The sequence below is a fragment of the Alosa sapidissima genome, chromosome 2, assembly GCF_018492685.1.
Source record: "Alosa sapidissima isolate fAloSap1 chromosome 2, fAloSap1.pri, whole genome shotgun sequence".
In the NCBI taxonomy this organism is placed as follows: Eukaryota; Metazoa; Chordata; class Actinopteri; order Clupeiformes; family Clupeidae; genus Alosa; species Alosa sapidissima.
The window spans coordinates 43,321,673-43,349,144 of NC_055958.1; the positions used below are offsets into that span (position 1 = coordinate 43,321,673).

General features: G+C 43.9%; 2 protein-coding genes across 5 annotated transcripts in view; one reads left to right on the forward strand and one right to left on the reverse strand.

Moving 5' to 3' along the window:
- Positions 1–661: 661 nt before the first annotated feature.
- gbp2 (guanylate binding protein 2) lies at positions 662–27,233 on the reverse strand. 2 transcript variants are annotated; one of them, XM_042084316.1, is made up of 12 exons: positions 26,930–27,233; positions 23,520–23,706; positions 23,177–23,254; positions 10,995–11,044; positions 8,287–8,396; positions 7,163–7,347; positions 6,745–6,987; positions 4,982–5,262; positions 4,251–4,463; positions 2,405–2,507; positions 1,386–1,579; positions 662–1,088 (listed from the first exon to the last, which is right to left on the reverse strand). In XM_042084316.1, the coding sequence occupies exons 2-12, from the start codon at positions 23,704–23,706 to the stop codon at positions 849–851; spliced, it is 1,884 nt and encodes a 627-aa protein (XP_041940250.1). In that variant the 5' UTR covers positions 26,930–27,233; the 3' UTR covers positions 662–848. The 2 variants fall into 2 exon arrangements, with proteins under 2 accessions (XP_041940250.1, XP_041940251.1); XM_042084317.1 differs by lacking the exon at positions 26,930–27,233 and adding an exon at positions 26,403–26,527.
- LOC121703817 (guanylate-binding protein 1-like) overlaps positions 26,216–27,472 on the forward strand; it is a 35,994-nt gene continuing 34,737 nt past the window's right edge. The window contains exon 1 of one of the 3 annotated variants that reach the window (XM_042084292.1): positions 26,216–26,327. In XM_042084292.1, coding sequence (XP_041940226.1) covers positions 26,266–26,327 — 62 coding nt within the window. In that variant the 5' untranslated portion in view covers positions 26,216–26,265. Of the gene's footprint in view, positions 26,328–26,383; positions 26,520–27,472 lie in introns of those variants that run through there. The other 2 variants (XM_042084294.1, XM_042084295.1) reach the window with 2 other exon arrangements.

Genomic DNA, 27,472 nt, shown 5'->3' on the forward strand with positions numbered 1-27,472 from the left:
TGCATATAAGTCTGAATGAAAAGCAGCACTGTTTGAAGCCTGGAAATATTGTAAACAAAGTAGCTTAATTTGCTAGTTTATCATAATCTACTGGTTAGACTGTTCAGTTTACCCACGTGTGTTTTAGTTTCAAATTAATACTTTTTCTCCTTCTTGGGACAGGCCCGTTTGAGTCTTGGAAAATACTTTTCCATTTGCATCGGGATTGAGATGATTAGAACTTAGTAGTCAATTTGAATGCAACACTTTTGAACAAATTCGTGCAGCGTGCTAATGATGCTAACCGGAATTAATATAGCCAGTCGTCTTGCACGATTGTGAATGTTTGGATTACATGTGCATGCTGAGGAGGGATGCACCTGTTGAGAGGGAGAGAGAGAGAGAGTGCACGGGGCAAGGACTCATTGAGAGTCTGTGTTGAGGTAGGCCTACTTCTATCGCCTACTCTGGTAGAGTTGCTATACTAGCTACAATGCAAGATATATTTAGCCTATTTATTTATGGACAACGTAAGGCGGGAGGTGTGTGTTGCTTTTAATTAACGAATGTTCTATCGAACGTATTTTTTATTGATATTGATTACATGTCTATTGCGATACATATCGCTATCGTTTTATCACCCAGCCCTACCCTCACCCCCAGGAAATAATAGGCTCTTTCATTATGAGTGATTTACAGTTTATTTCAGATTAGAACAAAAAGAAACTGACTCAGAATCAAATAACACTTCCTGTGATAATTCTACATATGTCTCTACGGTATTAGAAATATATAATATGGAATATATAACTTGTACTAATCTCAAGTAGCCCCCAGTTTAATCGGTGGAGGACTCTGCCTGCCCCAGCTTACTTTTTCAACCAGCGGAGGGCCTTCCCCACTACCATAGAGCCTATCCCTGCGAGCCCCCAGCCGGGCACGAAGGTGGCTGCCATCCCCCCGGTCTCCAGAACGTCAGCTGTGGTGTCCAGCCAGGAGGAGCCCTGCGGCGGCTCCTGCTCCTGCTGCTCCTGCTTCAGCTTGTCCACCTCCTCCTGCATCAGTCGAGCGCGCTCCTTAAAGCCCTCCTCCAAAGACTCCTGATGCTCCTGGAACACACACACACACAGCATTTGAAATACACACCACACAAAGGGAGCCATCTCCTGCACACACTTCAGATATCTGCCACTTCTGTAACACCTATACTTTACAAACACACACACACACACACACACACACAACACTGCTACGCGCTCCAGCGCCTCTCTGTCTTTCTGCCTCTGCTCCTCCATCTCCTCTTCCATCTTACCTTCAGTTTAGCGGAGACTGCACGCTCCATCTCCTCTTCCATCTTACCTTCAGTTTAGCGGAGACTGCACGCTCCAGCTCCTCTTCCATCTTACCTTCAGTTTAGCGGAGACTGCACGCTCCAGCTCCTCTTTGGCCCTCTGCCGCTGCTCCTCCATCTTGGCCTCCATCTGCCGCAGGTTCTCCTGGTTGCTCCTCTGCTGGTCCTGGATGGCCTGCTCTTGGATGTGCTTGTAGTCCTCCAGCAGCCTCTGCTGCTGCTCCGCCTCTTCTCGCTTCATCTTCTCCGCTGCAGAGGAAAGACAGAGGACCAGCCAAGTCAATCAATCAATCAATCAATCAATCAATAAATTAATCAATCAATCAATCATCTAATACTAGGTGCTTAACAAGACAATACTAAACATGAATGATTCTTAAAGCCTAAAAAATAAAAATAAAATAAAAATAAAATTCTAAACAGTGTGATGAAGTGTACTATACTAAAGTGTAGTAATGTGTGATGTAGTGTACTATGCTGAAGTGTAGTAATGTGTGATGGTGTAGTGTACTATGCTGAAGTGTAGTAATGTGTGATGATGTAGTGTACTATACTGAAGTGTAGTAATGTGTGATGGTGTAGTGTACTATGCTGAAGTGTAGTAATGTGTGATGATGTAGTGTACTATACTGAAGTGTAGTAATGTGTGATGTAGTGTACTAGTGGTGTAGTGTACTATACTGAAGTGTAGTAATGTGTGATGATGTAGTGTACTGAAGTGTAGTAATGTGTGTGATGATGTAGTGTACTATACTGAAGTGTAGTAATGTGTGTGATGATGTAGTGTACTATACTGAAGCGTAGTAATGTGTGATGATATAGTGTACTATACTGAAGTGTAGTAGTGCAGTAATGTGTGATGTAGTGTACTATACTGAAGTGTAGTAATGTGTGATGATGTAGTGTACTATACTGAAGTGTAGTAATGTGTGATGTAGTGTACTACACTGAAGTGTAGTAATGTGTGATGTAGTGTACTAAACTGAAGTGTAGTAATGTGTGATGATGTAGTGTACTATACTGAAGTGTAGCAATGTGTGGTTTAGTATGCTATACGTAAGTGTAATAATGTACCTTCCATCCTCTGCTGGGCTTCAGTAAGGGAGCGGTCAGCCGCCAGGATGTTCTCCCCAACGGCACTTTTCTCCATCAGATAATCCGTCAGGACCTCCTCTCTCTGGCAGACCACACATGCACAAGCATAACACACACTTAACACACATTCACAATCATAACACACACTTAACACACATGTACAATCAAAACACACACTTTTCCCCTTTAGATAGTACAATCAAAACACACACTTTTCACCCTTTAGATAGTCCATCTCTGTGGCAGACCACACGTGCAAGATGAACCTACCATCTCTTCCAAAATCACAGCCACACAGATAGTACACACAGGACACTTCACCTCTACGTCACCCTTCTAGAACTGAGTACACTTCACCTCTACGTCACCCCTCTAGAACTGAGTACACTTCACCTCTACGTCACCCTTTTAGAACTGAAAACACTTCACCTCTACGTCACCCCTCTAGAACTGACTACACTTAACCTCTACGTCACCCCTCTAGAACTGAGAACACTTCACCTCTACGTCACCCCTCTAGAACTGAGAACACTTCTACGTCATCCCTCTAGAACTGAGAACACTGCCGACCCCCTTAACTTCTTTCATCTGCTCCGAAAGAAACATTAAACATCATTAAACATCGATCACTTAACCTGATAAGACACACCTCACACACACAAACCTCTCGCTAACACTTTTTAATAGCTACACACAAGTCGCCATTTATTAAAGGGACACCAGGCAAGCCAAAAAAAAACGTATGTTAACTAGTGCTAGTACATTAAAGGGACACCAGGCAAGCCTGATGCTTTTTCTCTACGAAACTCCCCCTCGCTCGGTCTGAAGCTCTTCTTTTTCTTTGTGTCTTCCGTCAAGGGTTTTCGCTGCTCCTTCGCCGGCTCTGCCATTATACACACGTTTGCAACAATCGCTAGCGTTTCGTTAGCCTGCCTCTGTGCTGTATGCAGGATGTAAACTGATCCTGCTTTGGTCGGCGGCTACGATACACTGAACTTGCAAGCGGGATATTCTTCCTACAGGCAGTAGGGGCGGGCGAGAGAGTCTTCATTCGCCCTGTAATAAGTAATTTAACCATATACCGACTTACAAAGATGAGTAATTAACACGAAACCGTTGCCTGGTGTCCCTTTAAGCCATTGTTACTTATTAGTTAATAGTTTCTTCATCATTAGTAATATATTGTTAATACATAATTTATCATCAGTAAAGCATTTGTTCACACAGTTGTTTGTTTGTTCATAGTAAATAAGCCTATCTGAAAGATATGTTTGTATGTACATGAATAATGAAACAACCACTTATAAATGAAACAGCTTCCCCATTATAAACCAGCAGCAAACTATTACAAAATGCTTTGTTCGTCATTTGTAAAGCATTGTTCCTATGTTAATTTTCACAAATAAAGTATTTGTACAAACAGTTATAAATGTTTTTTTCATAGTAAATAAGCCTATCTAAAATAAATTATTGTTAATACTCAATAAATGATGCAATAATATTTTCTTGATGAAGTAACATTTCCATTATTTAACAGTTACATACACATGTGCTAATGATTAGTTAGGCTGAGGATACATATTTTATAAACCACTTCCTAATACTATAATTCATGATTAACTCAGGAGTTACAAATGGTTTATTAATGATATTTTGTGAGCTCATTTAAAGTGAGGACTTTTTTGCCTTGCAACGCATTTACAAATAAGTTATGAAGTGACTATGAAAACATATCTGTGCTGACACCCCTAACACACACACAAATGGTAACACACACACACACACACACAGACACATTACACACACACACACCCTCTGGCCTCACCAGTAGTCCAGTGCCCTCTGCTGCTCTGTAGAGTTGCGTGGCCTTCTCCAGGTCTGAGCGGTAGGTGTCGTACCCCCCCGGCCTCATGTACGACCCCCCCACCACGGCCTCGTCCAGGCCAGCAAACACACGGGACAGGACGCCTCGACACACACGCCTGGACTCCAGCGCGTTACACCGACACCACTCCTCATACCGCTCCTGCACGCTCCTCTGAAGAGAAACACACACAGACCAGGAAATAAGACTCAGGTAGCAATGTCACACACAGACCAGGAAATAAAGACTCAGGGACCAATGTCACACACAGACCAGGAAATAAAGACTCAGGTACCAATGTCATACCAAGCTGACACGTTCAGGCACCAAACTAAAGGGCAATTCCATGGACAATTATATTTTTTGTAACATCCATAATGCCAATAAAATGTGATGGTATGGTATGATGTGAATGATTACATGAAATTTGAGCATTTGCTATTTTTGGCTGAAGGATGTACATGAGAAAAAATGCACAAAAAATGAATGTTATCATTCACATCATACAAATGCCAAGGCATTTCACTGGCGTTATGGATGTGACAAAAAGTCAATTTTTTTGTGGAATTGCCCTAAAGGTCCAGGATGTGTGTATGGTGTGTATACTGTATGGTGAGTGTGTGTAAGGTAAGTGTGAGTGTGTCTGCAAGTGATGTGTGTGCCTGTGTGTGTATGAGTGTGGAGTGTTGTACCATGAGCTCGAGCTGGTGCTTGTGTTCCTGGTCGTTGAAGGATCCGCTGATGAAGATGCTGACGGCCTGTTTCTCTGCAGCAGCGTGAATCTCAGACAGCGCCTCCTGTGTCTCGGTGGGTAAGCGCACCCAGCGCTCCATCTCTTTCTCGTAGAACTCCAGCGCCTCGGTCACGGCCCGCCCGTTCTGGATCAGCGCCAGCGACTCCACAGCGCTGTCCAGACAGGGCACCTGCCCACTGCGGATCGCCTTCACATACGTCTCTGCCAGGCTGCCCAGCACTGCAGGACACACGATCATTATTATTACCAGCTAAAGCTAACTAGCACACATGCCTATTTTATACCAGATGGTTATGGTTATGGTTATGGATTTAGCAGACGCCTTTGTCCAAAGCGACACATAAATACAAAACAACATAATAATATTAAAATTGAACAGGGAACAGATTAAAATGTAGGTCAAATATAATAAGGAGAATAGTTATAATACACAATAATATCAATTCAAGCAATAGCCTAATAAAAAGCAATGTAAAAAAGGGGAAAGGCAATAATAAACAATAATGTCAATTCAATCAATAATATAAAAACAATGACATGCTAATACTACATTAAGGAGAATATCAATAATAAACAATAATGTCAAATTAATTAACAGCCCAATTAAAATAAAACAACATTATATAAACCATAACACATAAGCGCTTAAACAACTAAGTATATGTTGAATAGGAATGTCTTTAGACCCCTCTTAAACGACCCAAAACTACCACAGGAACGGAGAGCACTGGGCAGTTCATTCCCACCAACATGGAACCACTGAAGAAAAGAGTCTGGAATTAGACCCAGTTTTCATGACTGGTCGACACAACGTACGCTCACCAGAAGACCGCAGTGGGCGGTTGGGGATGTAAGGCTTGATTATTGAATTAAAATAACTAGGAGCAGATCTAGTTAGTGTCCTATAGGCCAAAGTGAGATAATTTAATTCTGGCTACTATAGGGAGCCAATGGAGAGTAACTAGGAGAGGAGTTACATGTGTCCTCTTTGGCTGATTGAAGACCAGTCGTGCTCCAGCATTTTGAATCAGCTGTAATGATCTTGTTACACAAGCGGGTAAGGCAGCTAATAGTGAATTACAATAGTCCAGCTTAGAGATGACCATGGTCTGAATAAGAAGTTGTGTGGAATCTTGTGTCAGATAAGGTCTGATCTTCCTAATGTTGTAAAGCATATACCGACATGATTTTGCAATAGAAGCTATATGCTCAGAGAAGTTAAGATAATGCTAACTAGCACACATGCCAATTATACCAGCTAATGCTAACTAGCACACATGCCTATTTTATACCAGATAATGCTAACTAGCACACATGCCTATTTTATACCAGATAATGCTAACTAGCACACATGCCAATTATACCAGCTAATGCTAACTAGCACACATGCCTATTTTATACCAGATAATGCTAACTAGCACACATGCCAATTATACCAGCTAATGCTAACTAGCACACATGCCAATTATACCAGCTAATGCTAACTAGCACACATGCCTATTTTATACCAGCTAATGCTAACTAACACAAATGCCATTTATGCGTTGGCTTAATACTATTAATACTATGGTATTAGCATTTGGACCTAAGTGATAGGCTATTAATACTACAAGTAGGGCACGGTGCTGGGGTATTAACACTGGTGCTGGGGCATTAACACTGGGGCATTAGCATTGGGGCATTAATACTGATGCTACCCACTCCTGCCGGTGACACCCAGGCCTCCTCTCATGGTTTTGGGCTTGGTGCTGCTGAAGATGTGGCTACAGAACTGCTTGGCCGCCTCCACAAAGTCGCTGTCCAGGTCTGCATCCGTCAGCTCCTCCATGCGCCGCATATTCTTGGTGTCGGCCGGACGCTCGAACACAAAGCAGCGCCGCTCAGCAAAGAAATCCCTCAGGCCCTGACGCACCTGGTTGTGTCTCAAGATCTTAGCAGAGTGGCCTATTAACACAACACAACAAAACCTCTAAGCTACTAGTGTGTGTGTGTGTGTGTATGTCACCTGGTTTGAGCTTGTGTGAGTATGTATGTATGTATGTATGTATATTTGTGTGTGTGTGTGTGTGTGTGTGTGTGTGTGTGTGTGTGTGTGTGTGTGTGTGTGTGTGTGTCTCACCTGGTTTGAGCTTCAGGGCGTTCTCCAGGTACTGGTCAGCAGTGATGGGTTTGTCGTTCAGGATCAGCTCCAGAGTGAAGTCTCTGACCGTCCACACGAAGGACGGAAACACACGCATCAGCTCCGTGGTCTGGTCATAACCGCTGGACTTCACCTTGATGTGCTCTGTCAGTTCCGTCACGTACCTGTAGGGGGAGCTGTTCAGGAGAATGGGACTTCAACGTCAAAGTCTGCTTTATTGTCAATTTCTTCACATGTCAAGACATACAAAGAGATCGAAATTGCGTTTCCTACTATCCCATGGTGGAGACAAGACATATTTGACCAATTAGGTCCACAGACAAACATAACATTCAAGTAAACAATATAAAAAGTAAAAATAAGAAGGCACATACAATGAAAAAATAAGAGCAGCAAAATTTGGTAGAAATTGTGCATACAGTAGACAGTCAATATAATAGTGCAAAAGTCTGCCATGGTTGCTTAGCCTATTTCTAAATTACTTTGAATCCAAATAGTAGGCCTAAATGACCAAAATCCCACAGCCTAGGTAGGTTAGCAACACAAACTTGAGAGATGCAAGTGAGCAAATTAACTTGATATTAGCCTATTATTATGTGTTACCATAGCATCACTTGAATTAGCAGCCATGTCTCGCTGTTTATAGCACGACAGCTGCGCTTACGTGTGTGTGTGTGAGGAGAAAAGACGCACAGCCACAGGTTAGGGGAGGAGGCGCTAGAAGCATGCCTTGTGCACATGCATGTTACTTCAAAAGAACACGATCATTCTCAAAAGTATCGATACTAATAAAATTAGGCATTGTGACATTTTCTATTTCAGGATATTGCGATACTTTTGTAGTATCGGTGCACCGTGCAACACTATTTCAAAGTCGATTAATTTCTTGTTATTTTTTGTTTGATCTATAAACCAAGACTATGTCCTCAAATGCCTTGTTTTGTCCACACATCAAAGATATTTAGTTTCCTCTACGGAGGAAGTAAAGACGTGACACAAGACATGACACAAACCGATTAACCAATTACTAAAATAGTTGGCAATTCATTTAATAGATAATTTAATCTCTCTCTCTCTCTCTCTCTGTGTGTGTGAAAGGATACTGCAGTTTCTCCAGGGCAGTGTTGTCGATGGTGCCCATGCTATTGTAGACCAGAGAGCTGCTGAGTAGAACAGCCAGACAGAAGATCCACGTGTCATGTTTTTCATCGCCCTGGTAACCACAGCATCAAAACATATCAAAGAGCATGCTCAGAACGACTTTCAAGGCCCTGAACTCGAATACACATGCACACACACTCAAATACACTGACTCACCCACATACACAGATAGATAGATAGATAGATAGATAGATAAGGGTTATCAAATTTAACATGATAATATGTGTTAATGTATGTTCTATCCAATAGTCAACTGGGCTATCATATCCTCAAGAAGAAATTCTGATCTCTCGATTGGCTAATAGCTAATATATGTCAACATCCCTTTATGGTAAAAATGTGATATTCTGCCGTCCTATGTGCAAAACTAAGCAAGGTCAGGTTTCACAAAGCCTTCTTAATGCTATGTAGTTCGTAACCTCTATCTTCTTAATTCTACGTAGTTCGTAACCTCTATCTTTTTAAATGAAAATTCTGGTATTAAGCACTTTGAGTCCCTTTTCTGGTTTGTTTTTGATGAACTAGAGTGGTGGACACCGGAATTTTTACGATTGGTCCTGTCTCGACTTTTCTGACTCGTTTTGAATCGCCTTTGACTAGTCAGAGTGGCTTTCTACAGGCATGCTCAAACATGTCCTAAAACAACCCTTAACGTTCGTTTTCAAAACTGTGCAACTCACCGAGTGGTTAGTGGTGTTAAAATATATATATAACAAATATATCGGCGGAATGTATGATTTTCAGCCATCTTATTAGCTATTGTGGAACACCTCACAACCGCGTATAAACTTCCGCTCAATATTTGAGCCTGAAGCATAGACAGTAATATCAACGTGCAATGAGTCTTCCAACAGAAATCAATGGGATTTTACAAAATGGCAAATAAAACACGACAGAAACTGTATTTCGCTACTCTACTTGTTTTGGAACATCAAAGTATAAGTATATAAACTCTTTTGATCCCAGTGAGGGAAATTTGGTCTCTGCATTTATTCCAATCCGTGAATTAGTGAAACACACACAGAACACAGTGAACACACAGTGAGGTGAAGTACACACTAATCCCGGCGCAGTGAGCTGCCTGCAACAACAGGGGCGCTCGGGGAGCAGTGAGGGGTTAGGTGCCTTGCTCAAGGGCACTTCAGCCGTGCCTACTGGTCGGGGTTCGAACCGGCAACCCTCCGGTTACAAGTCCAGAGTGCTAACACGGCTGCCCCATCAACAAACACCACTAACCACTCAGACATATGTCATCCCCTTTAACAGCGAAGCGCATCTTCCAATGATGCATCGGTATTTTGACAGTCAGCAGCGCAGTTGAAGGAATCTGCTTGCGAGACTGTATGGAACAGTTATTACACTAAACCATGTTTTACTAAAATCTAGCATAGTATAGCATTCACACATTTGCACTCATCTATTATTTGAACTCATTGGCAAAGTGAAACTAACTTCACCGTGGTGTCAGTCAACTACAAAACAGCTATACACAGTAAGTTACTTTCACTATTGACTGACAATGGGTTACCGTCGAAAACATAGGCTGGAAAAAACAACATTTACCTTTGAATGACTGAATAAAACAACATTTACCCCAATAATTAATGACTGAATAAAACAACATTTACCCCAATAATGAATGACTGAATAAAACAACATTTACCTTTGAATGACTGAATAAAACAACATTTACCCCAATAATTAATGACTGAATAAAACAACATTTACCTTCGAATGACCGAATAAAACAACGTTTACCTTCGAATGACCGAATAAAACAACGTTTACCTTTGAATGACCGAATAAAACAATGTTTACCTTTGAATGACTGAATAAAACAACATTTATCCTGCAGAGGAGGTGCAGTGCGTGACGGTGCGTCTTTCGCCTCTCCCCTAATCACTTGCTTATATCTCGTGACAGTGCGTCTTCAGCTGTGCTCCATACGTGTCTCTCGCCTCTCCCCTAATCACTTGCTTATATCTTGTGACAGTGCGTCTTCAGCTGTGCTCCATACGTGTCTCTCACCTCTCCCCTAATCACTTGTAACCGTCATTACCAATTTGCAAATGATGGTGAATAACTACTCATCATGAGATGTACAGTATTTCGTAATATCTTTATTCTAATTATGTTTCCCATTGTAATCATGCAATTTTTTATGTTTTGCATGGATGTGCGCAGGTGCACGTTCATGGATGATAGAAGCAGGGTGCGTTGTGCACCTGCCCATATGACTGTTGACAATGCGCTCTTAAAATAACATATAAACAACTCGCCGTGGACTTCTGACCAGGTTTCTCTTGGTCGGTGGCGCAATGTGTTTTCAAACAACGTAGTGTACGATAGCCATTTTTAGACAACACGCTAGCTACTCCCTATAGGTTGTTAATGGTCACACCCCTTGGTGCATTGTTTAAAAATTAGACATAGAAGTAGATGCAAGATACAAAAATACACTTTGCGCCGGCAAAGCGAGTTTCCCGCCCTGCGCCAGGGGTTGGCTGTACAGCAGCTGTGAGATTTCGTTCTCAAACATGGGCCCTCATCCGCTAGTGAAACTGACCTTTTATTTTCCGTATCGACTGTGTGAGACGATTGCATACACACACACACACACACACACACACACACACACACACACACTCACCTTCTCAACGTCTCCCAGTCCTTCTGTGTCTAGCAGCACCAGAGTGTGTCCTGTGTGGTAAAAACATGTTTATGTGTGTGTGTGTGTGTTTCGTAAAAACATAAAACATGCATGTTTGTGTGTGTGTTTGGTAAAAACATAAAACATGCATGTTTGTGTGTGTGTGTGTGTGTGTGTGTGTGTTTGTTTGGTAAAAACATAAAACAAGCATGTTTATGTGTCTGTGTGTGTGTGTTTGGTAAAAACATAAAACATGCATGTAAATGCCTGTGTGTGTGTGTGTGTGTGTATGTAAGTGTCCTGTTTGGTAAAACATAGAACATGCATGAGCGAGAAGGGCTCTTGGTTTAGAAGAGTGGGCTAGCCCATCTGTTGTTAAAGGAGAATTCCGGTGTGATACTGACCTAAAGTGTGTTGAAACATGAGTGTGAACTAGGGGTGGGCGATATGGACAAAAAAATAATATCTCGATATTTTTTGTGATTTTGACGATAACGATATAGTCGATATCCTTTAAAAGACTGTTTTTAAAAGTCCGAGTTACTTTACAGCTCATTACAGGTTATCATTACAATAATAACCAATAACCTAACCTGTGACTTTTTAACCAAAAATGGCGTTTGTAACAAACGGAAGTTTGGGAGGAGCCTGACTGAATTTGCCACGCCTCCTTCTTCAATCAGACAGGTTATTTATTCACAGTCTTCCTCTTCCTGCCGAAGTTGCAGCATCGGCTTCACTCCGCTTGCAACCCACCACCTCCCCTTACGCCTCCCGTCTTCCATAGTTCAAGAATAAGGCCTGCGCAGTTGACTCCTGCACGATCCCGCAAAACACTTCAGGACCCTGGCCAGAGACTTCGCCAAACATGCTTTTCTATTATGCTATTATATCTGTTTGCAAATTACGGAATGTGAACTAGTGAACAATGCATTGTCACTCTATGACACATTTCCAATTCTGCCACCACTTGTGTGTGTGGCAATGACATGGTCTAGGCAGCTACATTACAGAGGATAGATAGGCCTGACAGTTTCCCAAGAGAAAGTCTGAAGCTGAAGTTCCTTTGAAACCTTTACTTAGGTTTCACCAGAGCCCGTGTATGTCCTTATCTGGTTTCACTGTAAAACTAAGCAGACCTTACAGAATAGAAACTCAGTGTTTGACTTATTTGTAGCGGCCCACCAAAATATCAACATTGACCACCACACAATGATTTTCCAGGTTGTACTAAATCGTGCTTAAATCTGGTTAGCATCATAACCACGCTGCGCTAATTTGTTAAAAACTGTTGCATTTAAATGAATTCTGCAAACCTACCACCACAAATAGAATTCAATTATGTGGGAAACACTGGAAACGAATGCATTAGCTTATGGCTAATGTATATGAGAAATCCCATAGAGATGCTAACGTTAGCATAATCGATAAAAGTTGATATTTAGAGCGAACTTTTAGTCTAGACTAACTTTTTTAGTCTATTTACAAAAAGGTAACATAAGAAGATTTCTTTGTTTGCAACTGACTATTAAAATACTCAAAGGCTAGCCTAATGTTTACATATAATACCGTGACTTTAACTCATCAATGCCACTTAGGGGTGTCACGATTTCGATTATATTTTGAATATCGATTGAAATTACATCTCAATCTCGAACTTTGAATTAAAAAATGGAATCGTCGATGCTGCGATTCCGTCCGGTCGGCTTGCCAAGCGGAAAAAATCACACGTGTTGAGTGCTGCGAGTCGACCTCCTCTAACTTAACTAGCTACAGCCAGTGAAAATATAGCATGGCAACTGCAGATGCAGAAGACCCATCGACAGAACTTGAACCTGTGGTCAAAATTAATCCAAGACAACTGGTGTGAGACTGCAGCTTTATTCATGACGCCGGGAGCATGTTACCCACATGAAATGTCAAAGTAACAAGCCCACACATCGGTGGGTGAAGCCAACTCTTATACCTTACCCCACACCCATGGAAAATTGTTGTCACCCTCCATTAATCACTTAACCATCTGGTATTTTAACAGAGATAAGAAATGTTTACGACCCCCCATCCTGAGGGTTACACACAGTGAAATGTTTACAACCCTCCATCCTAGTTCGGTGACACAGGGGTTAATTTAACTAAACATTCCCACATAGGAGTTTCAGAAAACACAAGGGTCAGAGTAAGGAGATGGCAATAAGATTTCACTACATGTATAGAAGGTATACTAAACATTCAATGAGAAACATAAAAATGATCCCACAAACCCCCTCCCCCTTCACTGAAGTCGCCAGTGTGGAAGTATTTTGCATTTCCAGTGCAGAGTTATGTTGACAACGTTCGCATTGTCGACAAAAAAGCCACAGTTTGCAAGCTCTGCTATGTGCGTATACCATATTCTTCCACTGGCAGCACGACTAACATGGCAGGGCATCTCCGCAGGCACCACAAACACACAGATGTATCTGTTAAACCAACACCTGCAATACAAACTACTCTTCCGTCTTCATTTGGAATTAAACTTCCAAGTAACTCAACTCGTGCAAAGGCAATTTAGGAGTGCAAACTTAGGAGTACTCATAGCCGCAGACATGCGACCTTAGGAGTACTCATAGCCGCAGACATGCAACCTTATTCGATGGTGGAAAATTCCGGTTTTAGGCATTTTGTTAGCGTGCTAGAACCACGCTACGAAATCCCAAGTAGAACGCATCTCACAGCCACGGTGATACCCTCCATGTACAATAACGTAAAGGAGAAAGTTATTGAAGGTCTGAGCAGTGCACATTTAGTGGCCATAACTACAGATTGCTGGACTTCCAGAGCAACACTGAGCTTCATGACTGTCACAGCACATTTCATTAATGATGACTGGGAAATTCAAAATAAAGTCCTTCAAACTCGCCCCATATATGAAGCTCACACAAGTGTACATTTGGCAGAAGTGCTGAGGGAAGTGGTAGTGGAATGGAAATGAGACAGACAAAATGCAACCATCCCTGTGACAACTGATAATGCAAAGAACATTGTCAATGCCTCATATGCAGCTGGATTGTCTCCACACATTGGATGTTTTGCCCACACTGTGAATCTGGCCTCCCAGAAGGGATTGGAAGTGAACCAGATTTCCCGTCTTTTGGGCAGAGTCAGGAGGGTGGTCACTTTCTTCCACAGAAGCACCACTGCAGCAGCCATCTTAAAGTCAAAACAAGACATGCCTCAGCTTCCTCCTCACAACCTGGTTCAAGATGTCATTACAAGGTGGAACTCCACCTATGACATGATCACATGCTATTTAGAGCAACAAGCTGTCTATTCTGCACTTTCAGAAAAAGACCTAAAAAAATGCCAAAGACCTTGTCACTCTTTCTGATCAAGATGTGACTGTTCTAGAAGATGTATGTCAGGTACTGAAGCCCCTGAAAACAGTCACAACCTTGATGAGTTCCGAACAGCAGCCTACTGTGTCTATGGTCATGCCTCTACAACACACCATCCTGACATCGATGAAACACAGTGATACAGATTCGAAGATTGTAAAGGATGTTAAATCTGCTATAGAGGCAAACTTTAAAGAGAGGTATTCAAACCCAAGACTTCAACAGTTCCTGAATGAGAGCACTGCCTTGGATCCTAGGTTTAAGACTTTACCCCACATGGATGACATATCTCGGAATGAGATCTTCAATTGTCTGGAGGAGAAAATCTTGCAAGAGCATCCCACACAGGTATGTGACACATTTAGGCTAATGTGATAAAATAACCATGTTATTCTGTAAAGTAATTATTTATTGTATTTGCATAATTTCACATTTGTAATATTTCATGAATAGGCCTAATCACAATATTCTTTCTGCTTGATGTTGTCACTTAAATATAATTTCTGCCTGTTCATTACCTTAAACATCTGTGTTTTTGTGTGACTATTTCAGACTCATGGCTCAGGAGAAGGGTCCAGCCCAAACCCTGCCTGTTCATTACCTTAAACATCTGTGTTTTTGTGTGACTATTTCAGACTCATGGCTCAGGAGAAGGGTCCAGCCAAAACCCTGCCTGTTCATTACCTTAAACATCTGTGTTTTTGTGTGACTATTTCAGACTCATGGCTCAGAAGAAGGGTCCAGCCAACACCCTGCAGAGGATCCAGAAACTGGAGCGACTGGTGGCGCCCCCCCCCCCCAGCAAAGAGCACTCAGTGAGCTGTTTGGTGATTTTTTCAGCACAGCCTCCATTGCATCATCATCAGCAACCAAACCATGGCCTGATGTTGTGAAAGACGAGATTAAGCTATACAAAATGGTTAAAGTAATTTCTGTGGATTCAAATCCACTGAAATGGTGGAAAGCACCAGTACCCACACTTGTCCAAGCTCGCCAAACGTTATCTTGCTGTACAAGCAACAAGTGTGGCAAGTGAGAAAGTGTTGTCAACAGCAGGGGACATTGTGAGGGCTCAAAGAGCAGCCCTCTCTCCAGAGAATATGGACATTCTCATTTTCTTAAAGAAGAACATGAAAATATAAAAATCACAATTGTCTTGTCTGGCCATACAAATGTAAATAGTTAACATTTTGACACCTCAAAGAGCAGTTTTCTTTCTATATATCTTTAAGAAGAACTTAAAATTTCAAAATTGTCATAGCGGTCTTGTCTTGTTCTATTGTAAAACATGTTTTTTTTTGACAACTCAAATAGCAGCTCTAAACAACATCCTTCTTTAGGAAGAACATGAAAGAATGAAAAGAACACATCATCATTCTCAGGGATAAAAAGTAGTGATTATTTGATTTGATTATTTGTGTGGTATATGTTCAACTGTTCAGAAATAGTTTGTTAACACACTTAATTGTTTAGAGAAGACTATGGACATGGCTGTTTTTATTTATTTGTTTGTTTTGTTGAGAACTTGAATGTGAATGTCATCTTCTGTGAAGACGACTGCAGTTACAAAAGAGTAGAAAACACTAGATGGCAGGTTATTTTTTTATGTTTCCAATTGACTGAAGATATATAATAAGTTATTGTTCCATTATGTTAATAAATGTTTCAAATTTGACAATGTAGTGTGGTACATTGCAAATAAAGGTCAGAAATTATATTTCATAAAAGTCTAAAAGGTAAAAATCGAGAATCGAATCGAACCGTGACCTTAGAATCGAAAATGTAATTGAATCGAGAATTTGGAGAATCGTGACACCCCTAATGCCACTTAAACGAAGTAGTAGCACAAAATAAACATTAGGCGTGCGTGTGACAACATGGACCACTAGCAATCACGTGACTTGCTGAGCAGGCAGCCTGGGGCTTCTCTCGCATACACCTCCTGGCTTAGTGAAGGTATGGGGGTTCAATGCGTGATTTTGAGTGATTTCCCCCTAAGTAATTTAAATACTCGATAATGTCAACTGCACTTTGTTAAAACAGCAATCATATTATTAATATTAATCATATTATCGCAGACGATATATATCGCCCACCCCTAGTGTGAACGTATGTCTCATAGCTCATCTCGGCTTGTCCACTGCACTCCGAAATCTGGCGCTAGTTAGCAGATGCTACCAACAGGTTTTCGATGGGGGTGCCTCGGGCATCGGCCTAACCATGCAAATAAATCACTGTTTTACACCATTTACAAGGCTCAAAGTAGCTCCACACTTCATTGGTAGACTTCCGAGGGCCCTGACATTTAAAACGAGACACTTTGAAAAAGCACTTGTAGTTTATTTACAAGACGATTTATACAGACAGTACCTTCAGAAAGTTTACCGTTCGCCGCCATCTTGAATTTAGTCACAATAAGTTGAGTACGACTGAACAGTTATGATAAGGGATCAGATTCCAAAAATAATTCCGTTGAAATGCAGTTGCTTCCAGTAGTAAATAATACACATACACAAATAATGAAATAAATTCCAACCAAATTCCACTCCTCGCCCAGGCCACGCTTTGCTCATTAGCTCTGTGCAAGTACGTGTGTGTGTGTGTGTGTGTGTGAACTAGGGATGTAACGATTACGGTATAATGATAAACCGTGATAAAAATGTTGACGATAACACTTACCGTTTTCTTTTGAATTATCACGGTTGATTACCAAGGTGTTGAAACCGTGTGTTTAATCCTTCCCAGCTTCATCCGAGCCTGCTTCTGACATACAGTAGGCCTGGTACAATGAAGCAAAACTGGTACCCTACTGATTCTGTTGTCTAATTGATGGTTTTAACTGCTATTCGGATTAGGCTACACCTGATTTTAAAAGGCGGAACTTTTTCACCGCAAAACTTGCACTGTATCATTTAGCCACTCTGCGTCTCTATGTTCGCGTCCACATTAAATCCATTCCACTCACGTTATCAGGAGAACACAGTAGCCTAAAGTTTTATTTCGAACACTTACTTTGGTCTCACTCAGGGTAGGAATTTCACGGCGGCCACGTCGTTGCCCCTTGCGTAGGCCGTGATGTCCCTTTGAAAATCAGAGGTTTACAGGCCACGGTGGCCTTGGTGCCCTTCTTTCAATATTCTGCTTTGCGTCCTACTAATAGCAAATTTTATTTAGCCTAAGGCCTGTCAAAATAATCTTAGCATTCACAGCGCAAATTAATTTAGTCTTTTACGCAGTGGAGAAAGTGACAGCGCAAGAATGAAAGTGCGTCTAAATTCACCCATTCTTCTCAGTTGAACTACTCACGAAGTAGCCTACTCATCACACAGACATCACAAGTATCACATGAAAGAGCTTTTTCTCAGCTTTTAAACAATGTTAGCCGCGAATTGCTGTGGTGAGCGGTTCGCGAGAAAAGTAAATAATATAATTAAATTTAATCATAAATTCTACTGAAGGTTTTCGTCCATCTCCCTACCCATTCCTCTCAGTGCAATACTTCACGAACCTTTCGTTTAACACATGACAAACCATATATCAGAATAAACAGCAGACCTTACCTAACACAAAGGTGTAGATAGATGATAGATAGATAGATAGATAGATACTTTATTGATCCCCAGGGGAAATTCAAGGAAATTAAAGCAGCCCCCTGTACAGTTAGCCGTTCCAGAGTAATCCAGTTTTGAATTGGCAGTAAATTCCGACATGCATGGATGTCTCCAAATTTGGGCTTTAAGTTTTACATTACATTACATTACATTTGGCTGACGCTTTTTTAGCCAAAGCGACTAACAACATGGTAAACAGTTTAAGTTTTAGAGCAATTCTCAACAATTTTAGGACAATTTAAAAAACATTAGAGTACAGTAAGAATAAGTGTGTCGGTGAGTGCTGTTTTTAACAGTTACTTTTCAGTTTAAGACGGCTGGTGAGTGCTAGGATCAGTAAGACTTGTTGTAAGTGTTGCTATGAGAGGAGATGTTCTCTAAAGAGCAATGTGAACAATGTGTTTAAATTGTTCCACATGATTTCATAACGGGCCAAATACAAAATAAATGTTACAAATATCGCCTAGATATCGGTAAATCAGGACAGCTGATTAAGAGTTTGTGAAAGTAGATCAAAAATGTTAAGCATGCATCTAGGCTATTTGAGTTTCTTAAAGCTGAACTGTGCTTAAATTGTTCAATACATGATTTCATAACAGGCCAAATATAAAATAAATGTTAAATATAGCCTAGATATCTGTAAATAGATGATTTGCAGTTCTATGTAATATGGTGTGGAAATTGCAGTAAATCGCAAGAGACAATTTCTCACGTTGGGGAGTAGGGGGTGGGGGCAGAGCTGGAGGCCGTCCGCGTCGTGGGGGCTGGACCAGGTCAACGGGCCTGGCCACATCCAAGTGAGCCGGTTTGAGGCGGTCAATGGAGAGTCGCTCCGGTTTGCCGCCCATGTCCACCACAAAATGTTTGTCTCCTGCCTACAAAACACGGAATGGGCCCTCGTAGGGCGGGCGTAGCGGTCCTCTGTGGGCATCGTGGCGAATGAAAACATAATCAGCCGTCTGAAGCCCAGTGGGAATGTGCGACTGAGGGAGGCCGTGACGGGAAGTAGGGACAGGTGCGAAAAACCTTGCATTGTCCAATAGAGTTGACCGCTGGAGAGTAGCGGACCAAGGAACCGTGGTGCTAGGGACAAAATCCCCTGGGACCCGCAGCGGCTGTCCATAAACAAGTTCGGCAGATGAGGACTGTAAGTCCTCCTTTGGCGCGGTCCTGATGCCCAGCATCACCCACGGGAGTTTGTCGACCCAGTTGCTGTCTTTGAGGCTGGCACGCAGGGCAGCCTTCATTGACCTATGAAAACGTTCACAGAGTCCGTTAGCCTGCAGGTGATATGCAGTCGTGCGGTGGAGTTTCACCCCGAGGCTCTGTGCGACAGCATTCCACAGCTCAGACGTGAACTGCGCGCCTCGGTCAGAGGAGATATCCGAAGGGGTGCCGAAACGAGCAACCCAGGCTCCGATAAATGCCCGTGTCATCTCAACAGTCGCCACAGACGTCAGTGGCACAGCCTCAGGCCAGCGGGTGGTCCTGTCAACCATGGTTAACAGGTATGTGAAACCGTGAGAAGATGGCAGAGGGCCGACCAGATCTACATTCACATGGTCAAAACGTCTCTCTGGAACCGGGAACAACTCTAGCGGGGCTTTAGTGTGACGGTGTACTTTGGCCCGTTGGCACTCAACACAGGTGTTAGTCCAGTCCCTAACGTCCTTCTTGAGGCCGTGCCAGACAAACTTTGCTGCAACCAGTCTCTGTGACGCTTTCGAACCTGGGTGGGAGAGACCATGGATGGCATCAAAAACTTGTCGTCTCCATCCTGTGGGAACGATTGGCCGAGGACTGCCTGTGGAGACGTCACACAGGAGCGTGGTGCCAGCATCTCCAAAAACCACGTCCTCGATCTGCAGCCCTGTAGTTGAGGTCCTCAGGAGTTGCACGTCCGGGTCTGTGGTCTGATCTGCTGACATGCGGTGGTAATCAAAGCAAAGATGGACTGCCCCCGCCACAGCCCGTGACAGGCAGTCCGCCACGTAGTTGTTCTTACCAGCAACATGTTGCAAGTCTGTAGTGAACTCTGAAATGTAGGACAGATGGCGTTGCTGGCGGGCGGACCACGGCTCAGCCACCTTGGCCATGGCAAAAGTCAGTGGCTTGTGGTCCACAAAAGCAGTGAAGTGTCGACCTTCCAGCAGGGAACGAAAATGTCTGATGGCGAGGTAGAGACCAAGCAGCTCCCGGTCGAAAGTGCTGTACTTACGCTCGCTGGGACGCAGCTGACGGCTAAAGAAAGCCAGCCTACCCACTGCTCGTAGACAGCACCGACAGCGTAGTCCGAGGCGTCCGAGGTGATGGCGATGGAGGCTGTTGAAGAAGGATGCGCCAGCATGGTGGCATTCGCCAGGGCTGCCTTAGTGACAGCAAAAGCCTTGTCCCTGCTCTCTGACCAGTCCACAAGGTGCTTGGGCTTACCTTTCAAGGCCTCGTGCAAGGGCCGCATAAGCTGAGCAGCTCGAGGGATGAAACGGTGGTAAAAATTCACCATGCCGAGGAACTCCTGCAGGGATTTGACAGTGAGCGGGCGTGGGAACTTTGTTACTGCCTCCACCTTTGATGGGAGAGGGACTGTACCGTCCTTAGTGACTCTGTGTCCCAGGAAATCAACGGTGGAGAGACCAAACTGGCACTTGGCGGGGTTGACAATTAGCCCGTGTTGGCTAAGTCGCTCAAAAAGTGTTCGGAGGTGCGCCAGGTGTTGAGACTTGGACGTGCTCGCTACGAGGATGTCATCCAGGTACACAAAAAGAAAAGGTAGGTCCCGCAAAACAGAGTCCATGAGGCGTTGAAAAGATTGGGCGGACTCAAAAACACCAAACGGCGTGATCACGGCTGTTTTGGGAATGTCCAGTGGGTGCACCGGCACCTGATGATATCCCCGGACGAGGTCCACCTTGGAAAAAATCACCTTATCTGCCAGGTGAGCTAAAAAATCCTGTATGTTCGGGACTGGGTATCGGTCGGGTGTTGTTGCCTCATTAAGCCGCCGATAGTCGCCACACGGGCACCAGCCGCCGCCCGGTTGGGGGATGATGTGGAGGGGTGATGCCCACGGGCTGTCGGATCGACGGACTATACCCAGGTGTTCCATGTTTGCAAATTCAGCCTTTGCAACGGCAAGCTTGGTCGGGTCGAGGCGCCGAGCGCGAGCGTAGACGGGTGGACCAGTAGTGGCGAGATGGTGCTCCACACCATGCTTCACAGCGGATGCAGAGAAAGTGGGCTGAGTGAGCGCTGGGAACTCGGCAAGTAGACGGTGGAAGTCATCTGAGGCTGATAGCATGCTAGACAGTCGTATGGAGTCAGTCCCGCTGAGCGTGCACGTATAAGAACAAAATGTGACGGCGTCAATCAAATGGCGGTTCTTCACATCTACCAACAGTCCATGTGCACACAGAAAATCGGCTCCGAGTAGGGGAACGGCAACCTTTGCTGTAACAAAGTCCCAGCCAAACCGCTGTCCTCCGAAACACAATTCAACGTACCTCGTTCCATATGTGCGGATGGGGCTACCATTGGCAGCTTCCATAGGGGGGCCGTGGCTGTCAGTCACCATGTCCAAACGGGATGCAGGATCTCCGTGTCGCACAGGAAACGTCGTCCGGAGATGCTGTCACGGATGAAAAGCAGCCTGCCTACGCGGCCGACGCTCATGGCCACTACTGAGCGCCGGCCCTGGCATTTCCCGACTCGCCAAAACTGCACGGCGAACGACATTTGTTAGCCTTGGGTCCAAACTTGGAATGATAAAAACACAAGCCTGAAGACTGTTGGGGGCCAGAAGACTGCTGCCGACGAGAAGTGGTTGCAGCGATGAGTGTGGAGTCGTCCAGCGTCACAGGAGCGATGTGTGCGGGAAAAAGCGCGGCCACACAATGTCCCTGACTTGCCAGGAAGAATTTGTCAGCCTCTTCAGCCAGCCTCCGACTGTCAGTGATTGTAGTGTTGGCTAGTGCAGCCTTGACTTGGGAAGGCAGCTGACGCAGAAAAAGTTGGATAAAAAGAAAATCGGGTCTGTGCTCACCCAAGAGATCCAGCATACGGCCCATGAGCTCAGATGGTTTGCTGTCACCCAGTCCTTGAAGGGAGAAAAGCCTGCTGGCTCTCTCAGCGTCTGACAGTTCAAAAGTTTTCAACAGGTGGGCTTTGAGTGCTATATACTTCTCAGTTGCCGGAGGGTTTTTAAGAAGACTCACTACTCTGGATGCTGTTGAATTTCCGAGAGCCGACACAACGTAGTAGTACTTTGTTGTATCCGCGGTGATCTCACGAAACGCGAACTGCGCTTCAGTCTGGGCAAACCATGCCGACGCCGACGATTCCCAGAATTCGGGGAGTTTGAGGGTAACAGCGTTCGCGGTCATGGTCGTGTCGTGTCTCTGGATACGTCCAGCAGACTAACGTCGGGGTCACCAGTGTGGAAATTGCAGTAAATCGCAAGAGACAATTTCTCACGTTGAGCACACAAATGCGTGTGTCGTTTATTTTTATAGGAAAAACACTGAAAACTAAAATGGCGCTGTCCAGCAACAAAACAGGCATGGGGCTACACGTCATCACACATTCATAACATTTAAAGGGACCACGATCCCTGAACAGTTATACTTACATGAAGTAACTACAGACAGAACAAAGTGCTGTGTTTAATATAAACGGTGTGTAGAACCACACTTAATAACAAAGGTGAATTATGCCGGTCACATTCACTACAATGTCATGTTTCATGTTTTTGTAATGTTTCATACAATGATGCAGGTCTACTGCAGTGAATAGGCTATACAACTTTGATAATTTTTATAGCCTATGTGGCCTTTGTGCCCCCCACCAAATATGCCCAACTGAAGGCCAAGTGGCCTTGCCCCCAGAATGGTGAAATTCCAAGCCTGGTCTCACTCATTGGATCCAAATAACAGTAATAGCAACCTCCAAGTCATGGTAGGGTAAGTTAAGCGATAAGCACATAGCCAATTAAACATGAAAAACTGAACGGGACAGCTTGTGTAGGCCTATCAGTGCTTTCTGAACATATTGAACACACTTTTAAAAATACCGTGATAAATACCGAAAACGTGATAATTTTGGTCACTATAACCGTGAGGTTAAAGTTTCATACCGTTACATCCCTAGTGTGAACATACCCACCTGGTTTAGAGGGGTGAGGTGTGTGTGTGTGTGTACACACCTGGTTTAGAGGGGTGTGGTACACACCACATCCAGACTCCTTTGGTTTTGGACTCGATGGTGCTGCCCAGGGCAAACCCTGAGAGATCAAGAGGAGCTTCATTAGAGACCATGAGCTTCATGCCCCACCCCTCAACATCTCTCCACCAATCACACGCTCTGGTCACCCCGCCCATTACATCTCCACCAATCGCATGCTCTGATTACCCCGCCCACTACATCTCCACCAATCACAAGCTTTGGTTAGGCTGCCCATTACATCTCCACCAATCACACGCTTTGGTTAGGCTGCCCACTACATCTCCACCAATCACACACACTGCTTTGTCTGCTGTGGCTCTGACCTGTGTGTTTGCCGGCCAGCCGGTTCATGAGGTAGGACTTGCCCGTGCGGTAGAGCCCCACCACGGCCACCACCACCACCGGCTGCTGGATCTGCTCCAGTATCTGCAGCGCCTCCTGCTGGACACGCATGTGCCCGTCAGGCCCGTTATCAACCAGACACACCGGGGTCTGCATGGAGAGAGCCATCTGGGGACACACACACACACACACACATACACACACCACACACACATGCGCGCACACACACACACAGCACACACACACACACACACATGCGCGCACACACACACACATACACACACCACACACACATGCGCGCACACACACACACACACACACATGCGCGCACACACACACACACCACACACACACACACACACGCGCACACACACACATACACACACCACACACACACACACCATACACACACACACACATCACACCACAATTAACACACACACACACACACAGACCAAAATTAACACACACACACACATATACACACAAATGCGCGCACACACACACATACACCATACATTCAGCTGGTTTACCCAGCTTAATTCAACTGTTTTGTCTTGTCATACCACCTCAAGCTGGTCATTTTAGCTGGAGGAAAAGAAGCAAAGACCAGTTAAAACCAGTTACCAGCATAAGGTGGTTTCCAGCTGTTTTTTTCAGCAGGGTGTTGCTACTGAAGCATGACCCTCACACCCGCCAAAAATAGCCTAGGCCCAGTATAAAGTCCTCTTTGATAGCTCTGTAAGTTCCTCTGATAGCTCTCAGATCTTTGATAACTCTATGGTTACAGGTTAACTAATGGTCCTACAGTGCCGATGTTGCGTACTAAAGGTGTTTGAGTCGTGACTCACTCAGATCTTTCACCCGTGTCTTTAAATTAACCCATGAGTCGCGAGTCTCTAGTATCATTAACTCAGATCAGTTGAGTCCTACTACAATTCAATCTAAAACGATAAACAGCGCCACACACACACCTCTTGCAACATTAGCTAGCCTCTTAGCCCTAGCCATCATAGCTGCCAAAAATGTAACAATTTCGTAGGCAACCACAACTCCACAAATCAACTCAAGAAACTGAGTGAGCAGGCAGTCCGAGATAACTGGTTAACTTCCCGCAGAGCCGGAAACATTGCAGACTTGCAGACCATGGGACTCAGATTGGAGCGGCTGAGTAGCAATCCGGGTTAGTCGGATCAGCCGGCCGGTTAGGCTACGTTGAGTACGAGTCAGTTGAATCGGCTACGTTGTCATGAGTGGATCTGCGAGAGCGTGAAAAGCAATTCCACAACAAACGCCATTCTTTCACTTCTGAAATAACATTCAATGTTCTGCATGTAGCCTAGACATAATTAGATTTGGTGTATAGATGTAGCATATTAAAATGCAATTAGGTCGTGCAGACAGTCCGAACTGCACGCTCATGGAGCTGCTTGAGTATCTACCCGGGTCAGTTGAATCAGCCAGGCAGGCCGGTTACGTTGTTATGAGTGCGAGTCAGCCGGCTACGTTGTCATGAGTGGATCTTTAGAGCAGCGAGTAACTCCTCGTCAAGGTGAAAAACAAATCCACAACAAAAGCCATGTTTCACTTCTGAAATAACATGTTCTTCACGCATAGCCTACTATAAAATGCAATTAGGTCGCAAAGACAGTCCGAAACATTGCAAGCTCTGTATGGAGTTGCTTGAGTAGGCTAGCCTACCTGGGTCATTTGGATCACCCGGGCGGACCGGTTACGTTATGTTGTTATGAGTGCGAGTCAGTCGAATCAGCCGGCTACATTGTCATGAGTGGATCTGTAGACGAGCGAGTAGCCTAATTTCTACTCGTGTCAAGGTGATAATAATGATAGGCCTAATGAGAATAGTAGTAGTAGTAGTAATAATAATAATAATAATAATAATAATAATAATAATAACAATAATAATAATGTATTCACTGCAGGGCATTTCTACGTTCCTGTTTCTATGTCTGTGAAAGTCAATTGCTTAGGCTAGGTTAGGACAATAAATAAACAGTCTGGCTCAAACTGCTTTCTTTCCCGTGAGTGGGTGGAGGTTTTGATGCTATTATATTAGGCTATTTTGTATTATATTATATTATATTATATTAGGCTACCTAACAGTATAGCTATGATTAATAATAATATTAGTTGCCTAGTATTAGCAGCCTATTAGAATAGATTCCTAGTAGCCTACTATTAGTATATAGTAGTGGTAATAAACATTGTAGCAGAGTAGCATTAGACCTAGGCAAACTTTTCTAATGTTAACAAAACAACAACAAATAATTAATTATTATAATATAGGCTACCCTCTCTGTCAATAAGATCAAAGTTTCTGAACATGAGCACCAAAAAGATGAACACTGTTTGGATGCACTTTGACCAGGAGAGCAAAACTCTAAAGGCTAAATGCAAGTACTGCAAAAACCTGGTTTCAAATCATGGAGGATCCACATCCAACATGAGAAGGCACTTAACGAAATGAAGCACCCCACTGCACTGCTTGAACGTAGGACGGAATTTCTTTGCGATTTAGCAATACTGACTCAAGTGACTCATTCAACCCGGATCAGTTTAGTGAGTGACTCAGAATAACCCGGATCCTTAAAAGGAATCGAGTTTGACAGGCCTATTGCGTACACGTCTGTATTCATATCTACAGGATGGTCTACGCCCTGCATATAGCGTACGTCAACTGGTTTCTTTGCGCGTGTTTGCACGCCGATGCAGTGCAGTTGTCAAACACTCATACCAGGCGTGCGTGCGCCCTCTCCTCCGCTGTCAAGGTACTTTTGTAACGTCAAAGTCATTTTGTAACTAGATGTCGTTTGCCGTCCTTAAACATACAGAAGCTCTCTTACCGTTAAATAAACACACTGGCGAAATCACTGTGAAATAGCAGAGGAAGCCTGTTCTTCAAAACACCCCCGGTAGCCTAGCAGTTACCCTGAGCAGCGGCAGGAAGAGACTCTTCACCCGTAAGTGTCAAATATTCAACAAACACCACGTCCTGTTATGCTATAGGCCTAAAGATACTTTTGGTTTGGCATCAGAGCTGAGAATTAAGTTCGGCTTTCTGATAATTAGCCTAATTGCGGTGGTTTTCTCGTGCTAGTAGGCTACTCTGAAAGTGAAACCGAAAGTGTGATTACAGCCGAATCTCTGCCCGGTGTGAACTATTAAAGTGGGTTAAGAAATAAACTAAAATCTCTGGGAATTTTAGAAATGCTATTCCAACACCTAATTAGGTCCTATACGTCAGTAGGCTTCATAATATTAGCAATACACTGATTAACAATTTTACATGCAACCACTAGAAATGTAATCTATGCCCAGGCCTACATACGACTCGTTTTTCGGAGCAAACTGTTAAGCGTGAGAAGATCACCTTTCGTGTTCCCGGTGAGTCCCGTTTCTGTCCCGTTGCGTGTCAGATGCAACTGGTCCTGCGAGCGAAACCGAAACGGAAGAGACCTAGGGCGCGCGCCGCGCAACCGAAACGGGGCGTTCAGGAGACCGAGGCCATAAACTGTAACTCAGCTGTTTTCTCCACGCTCGGTGATAAAGGCAGGGGGTTAGGGTGTGTGCGTGTTATACAGGGGCGGAGTGGCAATCGGGTAACCTGACTCCGCCAGATCAGGATGGTCTCACAAGGCCAGCAATCGGGACGATCGGGAGTTTTCCCGGTCGGCCGGCCGAGGAGTATGCGCGGCCCACAGAGCTTTTATCGCGGCCGTGAGGCGTACGCGGCCATCGACGTGATAGATGCATTAAGAATTTTCCGCGAAAATCTCCAAGATATACCCAGAGAATGTCTAGTAAGGGGAGAACTGCCACTCTCGGAAAACTTCCGGTTTCTGAACTGGTTGCACTTCCTACTGTGGTTCCACATGAGGGCGCTCGTCCACGAGTGCAGAATGAATGGAGGTCT